Source organism: Amblyomma americanum, chromosome 1 (genome assembly GCF_052857255.1).
Source record: "Amblyomma americanum isolate KBUSLIRL-KWMA chromosome 1, ASM5285725v1, whole genome shotgun sequence".
In the NCBI taxonomy this organism is placed as follows: domain Eukaryota; kingdom Metazoa; phylum Arthropoda; class Arachnida; order Ixodida; family Ixodidae; genus Amblyomma; species Amblyomma americanum.
In genome coordinates, this window is record NC_135497.1 from 42243800 (window position 1) to 42258317 (window position 14518).

General features: G+C 42.7%; 1 protein-coding gene across 1 annotated transcript in view; it reads right to left on the minus strand.

Moving 5' to 3' along the window:
• Nucleotides 1-14518, minus strand: part of Grasp65 (Golgi reassembly-stacking protein 2) — a 30696-nt gene that overhangs the window by 15064 nt on the left and 1114 nt on the right. The window contains exons 3-8 of the mRNA XM_077645514.1: nucleotides 14043-14246; nucleotides 12992-13078; nucleotides 12330-12460; nucleotides 8449-8560; nucleotides 4341-4464; nucleotides 1927-2013 (exon numbers count right to left, since the gene is read on the minus strand). Coding sequence (XP_077501640.1) covers nucleotides 1927-2013; nucleotides 4341-4464; nucleotides 8449-8560; nucleotides 12330-12460; nucleotides 12992-13078; nucleotides 14043-14246 — 745 coding nt within the window. The remainder of the gene's footprint in view (nucleotides 1-1926; nucleotides 2014-4340; nucleotides 4465-8448; nucleotides 8561-12329; nucleotides 12461-12991; nucleotides 13079-14042; nucleotides 14247-14518) is intronic.

Consider the following 14518-nt stretch of genomic DNA (forward strand, 5'->3'; position numbering starts at 1 on the left):
TAATACAGCCACCATTTTAAGTGCTCAACAAACCTCAATCGGGAAGTCGTTAGCATAGGCAGCGCTCAATACTATGATGCCTATAAGGTGTCTGCCCGGCACCCGTGTTTTTGCCACTCGCTCCTAAACAGTATTTTATAGTTTATACTCAAATTAAGCCACGCCACGAATAACAATCCTTAAAAGAGGCTGAAGATCGCCAGTTGAAAGAAAACACTCCTCTCAAACAGGCACAGGATATCCGCTAATTTCTGTGCAGTGTATTCAGCTTTGTGCAGAAAAACATACATTCTCTAGGTTCTTTAATATGCGAGTACACAATAATTAGCCCCTCATTCTCCTGCCCTTGTGAGTTATCTAGAAGAGGCATCTTCAGGTATAAATCGGGTTTGACCCGATTTTCAAGACACAATATGTTTGGAGCGCAAGAATCAGGAAAAATCGGGGTTTTACCCTAAAACGAACGGCCCTAAGTATACCCCATGCAGTTCAGCACTGACAGGTCTGGTCAATGACAATCACATTCATAATGTATTCCTGGTAGTGAATGTGAGCACAAGGCATAGCCTGTGCCAAACCTTTGCTTTCAATTACTTTGGGAGGCTTTAGCACTTATTAGTTGGGTGTACGCAGAGATTCTAATGGGCAACGAAAGCGCATGCGCAGAACGCTACGTATCTCGCAGAGTCTTGCTGGCTACACACACTACAAACCACAGCGTGCGCAGGCTACGGCTACGTTACGGGATACATTGACAAGATAGCAGCACCCTGCTCACCTGCTTTGGAATAAATACGTCACCGCTGGATTCTTCAATGCGATAGCTCGCTCAAATGGTAGCAGTTTGCTTTTATTTCGCACATTCTCGCCCACACATAGAGGTATAAGTGATAACTAGCCACTGTTTTTCAGATAATTTGGCGATTTTCAAGCTCTTGGGCCTAACTAAATGCACTGTTTTCCTCCTAGCAACGACACCTGGCGAAACAGTTCTCAAGCTTTTAGTCATTTGTTACATTTTCTTCCATTTGCGCAGTTTTTCTTCTTGGTACAAAAAAAAGGCTTGCAATGCACCCACCCTTGTTACCAGTAATTACTGGTGTTACTAGATGGCGCTACTGTTTACATGTGCCCCTGAGGGGCGCTACGGCACAGCCAACTAAAAGTGTCGTGTTTACAGTACTTACAGCGTACGCAACGCAGTAAGCGATGTGTATGCAAGCTTACTGTATACGCCCCACTAAAAGTGTCAATTAATGCGAAAGAATTATATGGCTCATCGGCAACAAAACCTGGCGTCTGCGCTGACTAGCAGCAGTGGTCCCAAAAATCCCAGATGATGTCACCGTGGTATCAAAGAAAAATAAAATTTCTTCCGAACTCCCTTCTCTTCTGCACTGCCTGTCACAATTAAGCACCAGATTATGTGAACGGTAGGCTTCAGTCATGCAGCCCTATCTGGCCTGGTATTATATGCAATCAAAACCCCAACATGCACCTGGACACGACTTCACAACTGCCAGCGGGCTTACCGATCAGCTGATGTCGAATTATCCAGCGAAAGTCATTTTCTACACCGAAATAAAAAACGATGCCACCCACAGAAATGTGCCGTCCTTAGCAAGGACAGAATCAAGATAGAAATCAAATAACCTGAGCTTAATTACAAAGATTTAGGTATTTTATTTCATCAATATTTTTTTACCTGAACGGAGAAACAAGAGGAAAGGCAGAGAGGTTAAACCCAAACGGAGTATGCGGTACAGCAAAGGGCCTGTCACACAAACAGTAGTATACCTTCCAGTATTTCCTATCAATACTACACACTGCACTGGTTAGGTAAAAGAACGCTGACTTACACTTAATTGGTTCATTTATGCACGTCTGAGCGAGCCCTATACACTGCACTCGTGGTTTCCAACATACCTGTCCGGTCCTGTTCTGAACCAAAGGGGGCACTGGCAGGTGGTCTGCTCTCAGCGACTTCAGCTGCCACAGATGGAGCAGGCTCTCCTGTACAAAACCACTCACATTTTGTAGGTCATTGCAGCCACATGACATCACCTGATAGTCAACATCTTCGTACCACAAAAAATAACCTGCAATCCGTAACCTTCTTTTGTTCATAACTTTGATCAGAAGGGAACGGCAGTTTACAATTGGCAATGAGGTGTGGGAAGTGGTAAGGGAACACATCTACTTAGAGAAGGCAGTGACCGCACATCTGGAACACGAGAGGGAAATAAATAGAAGAATAAGAATGGGGTGGAGCACACTTGACCGGTTCTCTCAGGTCATGAATGGCAGTTTACCAATATCCCTCAAGAGAAAAGTGTACAACAGCTCTATCTTACCCGTACTCACCTACGGGGCAGAAACTTAGAGGCTAACGAAAAGGGTTCAGCTTAAGCTAAGGACAGCACAGCGAGCCATGGAAAGGAAAACGATAGGTGTAACATTAAGAGACCGGAAGCGGGCAGAGTGCGAGGGAACAAACACGGGTTAATGACATCCTATTCGAAATCAAGAGAAAGTAATGGCCTTGGGCAGGGCATGTACTGCGAAGGCATGATAACCACTGGTCCTTAAGGGTAACTGAGTGAGTTCCAAGAGAAAGAAAGCGTAGCAGGGGGGTGGGCAGATGAGATTAAGTCTGAAGGGATACGGTGGCCACAGCTGGCACAGGACAGGGTAAAATGGAGAGACATGGGAGAGGCCTTTGCCCTGCAGTGGGCATAATCAGGATGATGACTATGATAAACTTTGATCACTCCTGAAGAAAGCATGTAATCTACTTCCCCTTACAAAATGCTATCAGACATATGTGTGGAAAGCATCCTGCTGAAGTTAGTTCTGCAAATGAACCTAATCACACGCAAACTATGGCACCCAACAGTCCTCTATGATGCAACCTTCCCAAGTGCATTTTTTCTGAAGTATGCATCTTGCTGCAAGCCCATACATCATCATGCTACCAGTGGTGGACAGACTGGAACCACGCATGAAGCAGGATTGTACTACCACTGAGGCTGCTATGAGCTGGCAACCTGGCTAGTAAAAGTGCCTGCCATGTCACTAAGTGGCGGACATAAGAGTTTTGGGCTGCAACACATAGCAACAACAGCGATGCTGTTCAGCCTGGAGGAAGTCCCAAAAATGGGGTGCACAGCTCCTGCACACACCCTAAAGGTAGCGGTAATGCTCTGTAGTGTACTTTCGCAGCTCCCATGACATATGATACAAGTTGTTTGCACTCTACTTGTTGAAGCTGAGCCTTCCAGGCTATTGCTCAGATGCTATGCTGCAGTATCAAAGATGAATTACTGAGAGCCTACAGACACATTTTACATTCCTAATGCAACATCAATTATACAACAAAGTTACCCCTGTATGTAGCCTTCATGTAGCGAATTGCTTGATATTATGAAGTTTCTCAATTCCCCAGCACCGCACCAACTGAAGCGCGTGCATTTGTTAACTACATGTGACAAAGTTGCTGCGGCAATTGACATTGATATAACGAACTCACTACATCGACTTTCTATTAGCTAGGGCTGTGTTACTTGATATTTGGCCGAGCCATGCGAAAGTTTCATGACACCAAAACACACACCGCCATCAGAGGAATTTCTACAAGTGAACGCAGTTAACACACCATGCTCCAGAGCGATCGCCACCTCTATGTCGCAAACCCAGCAGTCCCCGTGTCTTATGTTTTTGTGGCGCCATACCAAATGCCACTGCATCAGTTTATGTTGAAAAGTAGCACAAAACAGTACTAGCAAAAAAGGTGCAAGACGAGTAGTGCACGCCCATCGCTGCCACTCGGTTTCCTTGTGATTCCCACACCAACAGTAGATGTGTGGCGGGAACGGGGATTGCGAAGAGCACCAGCGAAGCAAGGCAAAGACAAGAGTCCTTGTCCTTGAGCAACGGCGGCCAGGCTGACCGAAAGAGGGTGTCCGACACATGGGAAAAAGCGGTTGCTTCTGACTTCCCCACCCCACGCGTAGCAGCACCGTGCAAGCCGTGGCGAAGATGGTGACGGCTGCTGCCGCTGTCATGTTGTCAATGCGATCATGAAATGTTTCTCAGTCTTTACAACTTCAAATAACAGGGTTACTGTGAACGTTTCCTAAGCGATTTAATCTACATTTAATTTTCATTTTGGTTTCCATTCTGCATTGTTTGCTCGAGTCTTTATGCGGAAACTGCATGTAAAGTCAACCAGCAAGCAATGAAAAATTGTGGACTTTTTCTAGATTTTGTTATATCCAGGTTTAACTGTAATATAAAATTTTAAACGCAAGGAGCTAAGAAGAGAGAGAAATTCATCTTACTTGATGCTAGCACTGGGGACTCTGCCGTTGGCTGAGTAGATGCATCATTCAAGGAGAGAGCATTCAAAGTCTGTGGTAATGTTGCTGCAGGGTCACCCACAAGGCTAGGTGCACTCAGTTGAACCTACAAAGAAAAAATGATAAACACCATGCACTGCAACAAATGTCAAAACAAAGGGCTGAAGATTTTATTTAGTCTAGAGCTAGCATGCTTAGGCACTAACGAAAACTTAAAAAAAAAACTTTTAGGTTCTGCCTCCATCGAAATACAGATGCTGTGACCAGGAATCACTTTGTGATATTACACTCAGCAGCGCAATACATTAGCCACAGAGCCACTAAGGAGAGTAACCTATAAAAGAGCAGAAACTATCAAAACTAAGAAGAGTTGCTTCACAAAATAATTCAGCATGGTCCCAACAAGTGAAGCTAAATAAAATAATGTTGAATGAAAATATCAAACAGTGATATCCCCAGCAATAAAACCACCGCTGCATTAAAGGGGCTCTGAAAGGGGCTCCAAATAAAGTTGCAGCATGCCTAGGATGTTAAAGGGTGCCGCTTCACAAATATCCTCCAGCAAGAAATTTTTTTAACGTGTTTTGTGGAAGCTGAGTTATGTTTAGTAAAAATTTGAATCTACGCGTATTCGCGCCTTTCTCTCTCCTCTCGTCACTTTTTGCAGGCTGAAATGTCGGCACTCCTCCGCCGGCTGCTGACGCGCACGGGAGGAGGGAGGGAGGGAGGGGGGGGGGGGGGGGGGGAAGAGGTGCGGAGCTTCTGACCGCGGCCATGGCAGCTGCGTGACATCAGAAAAAGACTTAACAGCGAACCAATGACAGCCCTCCGCTGCTGACGTAACGAGCGCTGCATGACGTGTTGCGTGCGGATACGGGCAAAAACTCGGCACCGCAGGTCGGCGCGATGCATGGAAGTGTGAATTTTTACAAATATATTGTAAATGATCGGTTCACTTTTTAGGTCCTGTAGTCGGCATGAACACTTGGTGGCCTGTACTCTACATAATGCAGGAGTATTATAGGCAACCTCAAACACCCTTTTCAGGGACCCTTAAAGGACTATAGACACCAAATATTTGCTTATGTGTTTTCATCTTTCAAACGATGCATTAGACATTGGTATACATGGAGCGCCCTGTGGTATTCGCCCACAACCGCTAAATAATATATAATTGAATTTCTTCCTGACACTGTTTCAGTTTCATCAACCGAACAATGGCTGCGATGTGTAGTTGGACTTTAGGTAATGCGAGGCACAAAAAAAAAGGCAATATAACTGCCGATACGTCGCTTGTTGTAATTCTAACTCTTGAATCAGGCTGGTTTAAGTGCAGTAGTGAACCAAAAACTATGTATCAGAATTTATATAGCAGTTTCTCCGTGCCTCACGTGCCCTAATGTTCAACTGCACGTCACAGCCATCATTCGGTTGGTGAAACCAAAACAGCATGTGAGAAGAAATTCAATTATAAATTATTTACCAATCGTAGGCGAATACCACGTGGTGATCATGTGTTCTAATGTCTAACACATCATTTTAAAAGAAGAAAACATGATATAAATTGGGTGTAGTTCTTTAAGTGTTTTCTTTTCGTCCTTGTGCCATTGTGCTGTTTCAGCATCATAGTGAAATCAAAATTACAGGCACGTCAATCACTACCTCCATTCAATATATGACCATCAAGCTAGTATTCAATTACTACTAGTCTTCCAAGAGCAGCGGCAAGAAGTCTTCACCTATATGAGCAACCATGTGCACAAATTGTACTTTACTACCGTAACATCCGGACTAAAGGCTGTACCCACAGTTCACTCCATAGGGGTCAATTCTGGCTTGTTATAAGATTGTCTACACCTAGCACACCGCCTCTAGAAGCCAAGTGTGCAACCTTTATGCTGAGAACTGTGTACAGCCGCACATAGCCCAAGACATCTTACTAAAACACATTAAAAAAATGTGCACTGTTCCCACTACCACAACTATTTACCATTTTCAAAGGTACTGTCAATCTATTTTAATGTGAAAGCATTACTAGTCCCATTACGAGAAAAGTTGGGGGGTGTGTGTTAGTATGTGTACTCGCAGATGGCACAGAAAATCCCAGCGATGGAAAAAAAAAATAGGGCGATGTCATCAAGCGTCTGTAAGACGCACACAGCAAGCCGAGCACCACCATTTCAGACAATCATATACATGTTCATTCGTCTATATATACGCTCCACTGGCTGACCTCAATGTGGCGCCAGTTTTCCAGACTCTATTCGTACCAAATTGTGAGCAACCGTTTGTCGTACAGCGTTCTGGGTGGTGTCAGGCGATTTCTCGTTGCATGTAGCTTACGTGTGCTAGTCAAGTTGAAAGCAAGCTTGTGACAGGGATTCCAAATGACAACATATGCACCTTCAAGTGTATGCCTTCACAGACTGTTTACTTCTTCCTTTAAGGTGTGGTTAAGGTGTCCACCGAGATGTGAGACAGTTACTGTGCATTCCTTTTCTTCAAAAACCAGTTTTCATATCAAAATTGGGATGCTACTGTTTGTCGTACACTGTTGCGGGGTGGTGTCGGATGATTTCTGGTTGCATGCAGCAGTATCAGATTGTCAGCTTCCAACGTTAGTCGGGTTGGAGGCCAGCTCACGACAGGTATTCGAACCGAGTGTCAGAGTGTTTTACTCGGACCTTCAATGATTTAGCGTTTGTGGAGCGTTTGTAGAATCAGCGTTAACCGTTTTTTTTAAGCTTCACAATCAGCAGCAGAGAGTGCCATCTGGACTGCTGAGAGATAATGGTTGCCTCATGGTTGAATGAACAAAAGGTTCATAATTGTCTGCTTCACTATAGTTGTTTTGTCCAGCAGCAGAGGCTTATAGCCAGGATTTAGCAGATGTACTCACAAGGAATTACCATGCAAGATTCCACTATTTTATCGCGAGAGCAGCAAGGCTCCAGTCCTGCAGAAAATCACGCGGTGCCATTGGCGCTGGGAGCGAAAAACCCCCAGAAAAGCAACCTAGGCGGGCCACCTAGGTCATGTGACCTTGTGGAGTCATCACAACCGCCCACCGGATTGTGAGCAAACTGACCACCGTGACAGGTGGTAGTTAATAATTAATGACTGGTCACGAGAGGTTGCTTGGGAAGAGCAACCTGGGTTGCACAAGCACCACCAGTGGCAGCGCCTACCGTCGCAGGGCAGTGGCACATCGCTTAAAGCTAACAAGCTTAAGGCTACATAAAAAATTCAGAGAGCACATAAGACTGCTTACATGTTGTCAAGGCGAAAGCACTGAGGACAACTCTATATTTTTTGGTTCGCAAAATCCGATAGTTTGGCATTTTGTGGCCTTGTTGTCGCTTGTAAGGTAGCGAATGATGAACTTATTACTAAGAGATTTGGACTCGAAGTCGAAAAACTTTTTCCCGCTGCTCTGATTCAAACTCAGGACTCTGATGATGAAATATAGCCGGAAAGTGATGTAAAAGTCATACAACAGACTCCGTAATTGGTGACAGCGAGCGGTGCAGCCTAGCAACAGCCGAAATAAAAACTACCGCCTGCCGGACACTTGTCGGCCTCTATCAGGAATGATACGAGGACTCAAAGTGATCTATGATTGTAAAGTCAAGAATGACCAATTCCGCACATATGGGCATTAACCCTTAACACTATCACGTCATACCCCTAAGGCGGAGCTTAAGTGTCCCCTCCAATTTTTATTTTATAGGTATTGATGATCAGTCATGTGCTTTAGTTTCTTTCAGAAGAGTAAATACATAAATGACTCTGCGAAATTAAAGGTGCAACCAGTTACACTCACTGAGAAGAAGATGCTATGATATGGAGTATCGTGCTGGGCCTCCAAGCCTACTTGCAGTGATTTTCAAAGTCAAAACCAATAAGCACCTTTTAGTTATTCCTATCTCATCATACCTCATCATATGACTGATTTTGCAATTTATTTTACAATCGTAAATGTAGTCACCATAGATGAATGTTTAAGGTACTAAAATTGCTAAGATGATGCCTCCAAAGGCTGCAAGATCAGTGCCCCCTCGCTACTGATACATGGGAAACAAAAACTTACAGAAGAAAATCCATCTCCTGCAGGTGCATTACTAGCGGGCCATGTAGAAGTTTTGGCCACAGGCTTAGTTGGAATCCGATGCAGGTAGCCATAGCCGATGCCACAACCAAGGCTAGAAGATTGAAAAGCATAGCTTAAAGCACAACACCTGAAAGGAGCCAATGCTGAAATGCTACTTGCAAGTTCCGGCCTTGCTGATGCTGACCATGCTCATTTAGCTACATACTAAGCAAGACTCATTTGTAAGCCAACAGCATTACAACTTGCACCATGAATTTAACTTGGGCGAATTCCAACCGCATACCAGCAGATAAAGTAAAGATGAAAAAATTACACACAATAGACAACATGTTTCATGAAAAATAAGAGAGAGCACTGGTACTGTTAAACATCAAACCAAATGGCTCATCAGACTGCACACATTTGCTTGTACTAACTTCACAACAGCAACTTGCATTACAGTGATGTTATAGGCCCAAGTAACTTCGAACACCTTTTGGAGCAGGAGTCTACATATACATAAAAAGTGTTTCGCCTAAGCCTTTCTGCAATTTTTAAAAATAGGCTTTTTGAGTTAGAAGGGTGCTTTCTTCAGCATAGCACTGTCAATGGTGTAGTGCATCAAAATACAGCTAAGATGTGCTAATTAACAGGCTGGTTAGCTAATACTGAATAGTTAATTTGATGAGCCATGATGGCGAGGGTGAACATGTTTTCAAAATTCTAAAACTATCGATGGGCTATATGCCTCTCAATAAAGATGGAGTTTAACAGTAATAATTGAAAAGTTAACTATTGAATATTAGTTAACCAGCCTGCTAGTTAGCATGTCTTAGCTGTATTCTAATGTACTACACCACTGACAATGCCGAACAGCGCACCCTTCCAAATCAAAAAGCCTATTTTTTAAAATTGCAAAAAAATATATGTGAAATGCCCTATATATTTAAATTGCCTAGTTTTAGTTAAACAGTTACCTTTTATTGCACACTATCACGGAAATAGTGTCGTGCTACCTGCACAGATAACACCAATGTACCTTCTGTGGCTTTTGAAACAAACATCTGCATGCAGTAAAAAAGAACAGCCTTAATGCGCACGTGCACATGTGTGCGGTCGGGTACGCGACCAACACAACTGGCACCAACCTTCACCAGGCCCTCTTTCGCAAACACATTCCGCTGTTTTCCCACCCAATACAGCCTCAGCCAATCACCTTGCAACTTTTTACACGGCTCAGAGAATTAAAAAAATGCTTGGAGAATTAAAAAGCACTGACAACCATGAGTCGCACTTACAGATTGATCTGAACAGCACAAAAAAAAGAAACAGCTTCAGTTTCAGCACACACTAACATTTGTTATTTCTGAAGCTTCCAACAAGTGCTATCATTCCTTTTTAGAAAGGCAAAGAAGCATACCACCAAACCCAGTACCGCCGCCGTTTACGAATGTCGCGCCTGCCTGCCCTCCACACTTCGGGACAACCACAGTAGGATGGGGGCGTGCTGCCGGCCTCTTTCATTTCTTTTACACAGTGTTGGCGGTAACGCGTTACAAGTAACGCCGTTACCGGTAACGCGTTACTTTTTTCGGTAACTTAGTAACGTACTCGTAACCATTTCGGAACTGTAACGGGTAACATACTTACGTTAACATTTTTCGGTAACATAAAGTGTCACGTTACTAGTTACTTTTTGTTCCAATTGTCGCCCACTCAACCCCTTTTATAGAAAAAAAAGTGCAGAGCACCTAAAGTGATGTTGCAAATAAACAAAATGTGCAGGTGCTCTCGACGACCCTTGATGCGGCTCGCATGCAAGCCAGAAAACACCTGCCCTTGACGATGCACCCAGCTAAAAATAAAGAAAAACAGAATATCCACAAAGCATGAAACGCATGCACGAACACGTATTCACACACTTGCCTTCACCTACCTCTCCTTCCCAAACCACTCACACACGCAACTCTCTAAAAAGTGAAAGCATGCGGAGCATTTTGGAACATCACATTTTTCGGAATTACCTTAAATTTGTTGAGAGTTCAGCGTTTTTTTCTCTGTTAAGTTAGAACTGACGATGAAGTGTCATTTTGTGTTTAATGTCACGTTCAGAAAATGGCTTCACCATGTGCCACAGAGTTAGAAGTCATCACATGTAACTCTACAGGCAACTGTAGGCCACTATAACATTGCTAAGCTCCTGCACATTTGTGCAAAGTATTCTCGTTAAATCAGGATTTCGTGTAAAATCATTGTTTGGGCTAGAAATTTCATGTGAAATATGAGCTTTATAAAATTATCATGAGTTGTTAAAGCAAAGACGCACTAATTAAAATTTATGGCCATGAAGTAAGGGCAAAGTAACGTACGGTACTTTTTTTCGGTAACGGTAACTCGTTACCTTTTTTTGTAGGTAACGTGGGGCGGTAACGCGTTCCTTTATTTTTTAACGTAGCGAGTAACGTATTTAGTTACTTTTTTTCGGTAACGCCTACAACACTGCTTTTACATGACATGGGCAGACAAGAGACACAGTCAATAAAGTGCCCAACCACATACTAACAGCAGCATAAACAATTCCAGGGAAAATTAATGGCTAGTGCTGCCTAGTACACACATGAGATGCGACTTTGATGTTCAGTGTACTACATGCGAGACCCGAGGACTCATTTTTGTTCCTGAAATAAATGCAGGCTTTTGGCACAGGCTTGGTGCAGACTAGTCGCATTTTGTCAAAATGTAGCAGCATACAGCAGGGTCAGCCCTTGGCACAGTTTGGGGCAATTGGCACAGCAATCGCATCACTACATTACCTCAAAAGCATGATCTTTCCTTAACAACACAGTTTACAAGAGGTAAGGAAAAAAAAAACATCTCTAGTACTGGAAACGTAAATACAGAAAAGAACATCTAATAATCAATTATAATCAGCCAATATGCATAGTCAATGAACTGTGCAACTCATCCCACTCATCACACAAGCTTCAAGTGGAAATTACACAGAAAGCATCATGACCAAAACAACATGCATACCCAAACCACAACTTGCAATGTGTACTTTGTGTCAAAAACATGGTCAGCAATACAGTGACATTCAAACCTCCTGTTAATCTGAACTGACAATCTGCTCCCGACAAAATCATTAGTATCTAGGGAAGCCTGATTGCGCTACCCTTAACTCTGCGCAATTCGAATACATTTTCAGGACTCGCCAAGTTTGAATTATCAATGTTCAACTGTACAAGAGCTCACAAGCATGCAGACTTTGTCAATAACAGACAAAAGTAGAAACAACAGTTCTAAACAAAAAGAAAGGCAGCATGCACACTGTGTCAGCAGTCTTTATCATGACTAGGGAATATCATTAGACAGGTAATATTCAAGGTCCTGTTAGAACACGCCCAGTGATGGAAGTGGGATTTGACCATTTGGTAAAACAACATGTGGTTCTGGCAAAGCCACAAGAATTTTCTTTTTATGCAAATGTCACTGTATGCCTGCATGCCTGGAAAAATTAACTGCACTTGCAAACAGGGCAGGGTCAGTGAGCTGATGTATATGGAGGACAGACATCTAGGGTAAAAGAATCACCAGAACCTCTATACATGCATATTCTTCTTGAAGAAATAACTTGAGGACCCTATTTCTGCAATTTAATTCCTTACGCTACCTTCTTTTTATGCACAATTCTTCTCTCAAAGAGGCACGCATGGCAAGGTACTTCCATCTAAAGAAGCTCATCCTCACCTCTTTGAATTCACAGGTGCTTGCACTACAAACAGAATCCTTCCTGCCTTTGGTCTCAACTAAGAGGTCACGTCAAAGTGGATAATGAACCTCTCTGCGAAACTAATAGGCAGCTTGAAAATTCTGCCACATACCAGCCATCGCCACCCCAAGACTTGTTAGGGGTGATAGTCACTTCCCGACAGCCATCAGTGTCCGTGTTGTAGACGTAGAGCTTGAGTGGCCGGCCTTCATGGGCATCAATAAGTGTAAACAAGTCTTCAGACTGCAAAATCATTACAAGTGAAAATATATTCAGTAGGAGCCAAGCCTTGATGCCAGGACACAAGTTTAGGCACAACTTCTACACACTGAAATTCAATTTATGAAATTAGTATGATGCAGCAACACAGCAAAAGAGGATTGAGATTCAACATTATTTGCCCTGAAAATTTAGAATGCTGACATCACTGTGTATGCTTTGCCTTCTGTATAAGAATGCTATGACAGAATATGCTCAGGGCAACAGATGACATTATACAATACTTCTGCACACATCATTAAATAGGGTCACATTAGTTTGGTGCTAACGTTAACTATGTATTATGGATTCATATACAACAGCCTGCAGTTCTGAACAATCATTTCAAATGCTTGCTTTTTTCCAGTACTAGAAGCAAGAAAAATGCAACTGTTTCAGTATAAAGGTAAGTAAATATTTAGGGGGGTACTGTTAAAACCATAAAAAAAAAACCTCCTCTGACAAGTCAGGGCCAGCACTACAGGCAAGCAGTAAGATATCACTAATGAACAGTACCTCGTGCAACACAGAGTCTGAGCCAATGATGTAGTCAGCGTAAGGCCTGAGACCTGCTGCCTCAGCAGGAGAGTGGGGGCTCACATCCTGCATACAGCAAATATGAAAATTGCTGCCATGAAGATGCCAAGAACAGAACCTTTACACTGTCTGAAAAGTACTGCATAAAAAATTTTCATAGTATAAACTGCAGCAAAACTACCAGATTATATCAACATGGAGCTTTTTAGTGAATAATAAGCCGCAGTTTCTATGAGGCTGATAAGCCCCATAACAGCACACTAAACAAGAGTTTGAAAGTGCCAGACACTTGCTTTTCCTTGTTTGCTATGCTGTTAATAAATACAACAAAAAATACAATAAACATTCTCAAAAATACTAATGTACAAACTCCACTTTGCATACAGACAGCCACAAATTTCCCTCTTCACAAATACTGAGAACAAATCAATAATGCTGAGGAATGCCAAAATTCAAGCTCATTCTTGTCACGTTCTGCATGCAAAACAGCTATCAGCTTCACCTCCATCACAATTTATGAACATGCAAAACATGACATCAGTGCTTAATTGATCAATTTTACTGAGTATGTTACTTTTCAAATACCTCGTCCATATCGCAGCGAAAGATGATGCCAAGAAGTTTGTGACAAGCCACGAAGATTAATGTGAACAAGGCAAGGCTTATGTGAACTAGACAATAAGAACACGAGAAGAGTACATCCTCTCAGTTCTTGCTACCTGTCATCTAGTCCATGCAAACCTTCACACCTTTTCCAAAAACATATCGCAGTGCATTGACATGGCAGCCCAACCAACCATTTATAACATTTATAACATTTATAACAAAAGGCATAAAGTTACATAAATTTTTACTGTGGCTTTAACTTTTTTACAGGCGTATGAAAGCAAACATCAGCAAGATAATGCTTCCCACATGCCTTGTATGCGAGGTGACAGAATGCAGCTTTAATAATTTGCAGTAGGAACCACACAAGCACCAAAATTTTTACAAAACCATTAAGGTATCAAGTTAGCAGACGAGATCTCACCAGCACGTGCCAAACATTCTCATTGGCTCCTTCAAAAGAGCAGAAGCGAATGCTGACTCCTAAGAGGCCATGGCCTCCCCACATGGATGAAGGCACAATTTCGACATCCCGCACTGTCTGAGTTTTGCTGCTGTACACTGTCATCACTAGAGGCTTTTCTATGTTCGCCTTCAGAACATCCTTGAGGACATCATTATCTTGATTCTGGAAAAAATTAGCACACCTTGTCAGTACAATGAAAGCAAGATATTTATAACAGCATGCACCAGTTATAATAATTGCAATTAGGAAAACACAACACAGCAAGCTAATAGCCACAAAACAAAATTATATATATACATGAATATACACATATGCTTTGTGTTCTAGTACGGTATCATTTGACCCTGATGCCTTCCACAAATACTAGGTCATCCGTCCCACTTGATGCTTGATGCTAAATCAAGTGGGAGTTCCTGCGTAATCACTGATGAAGC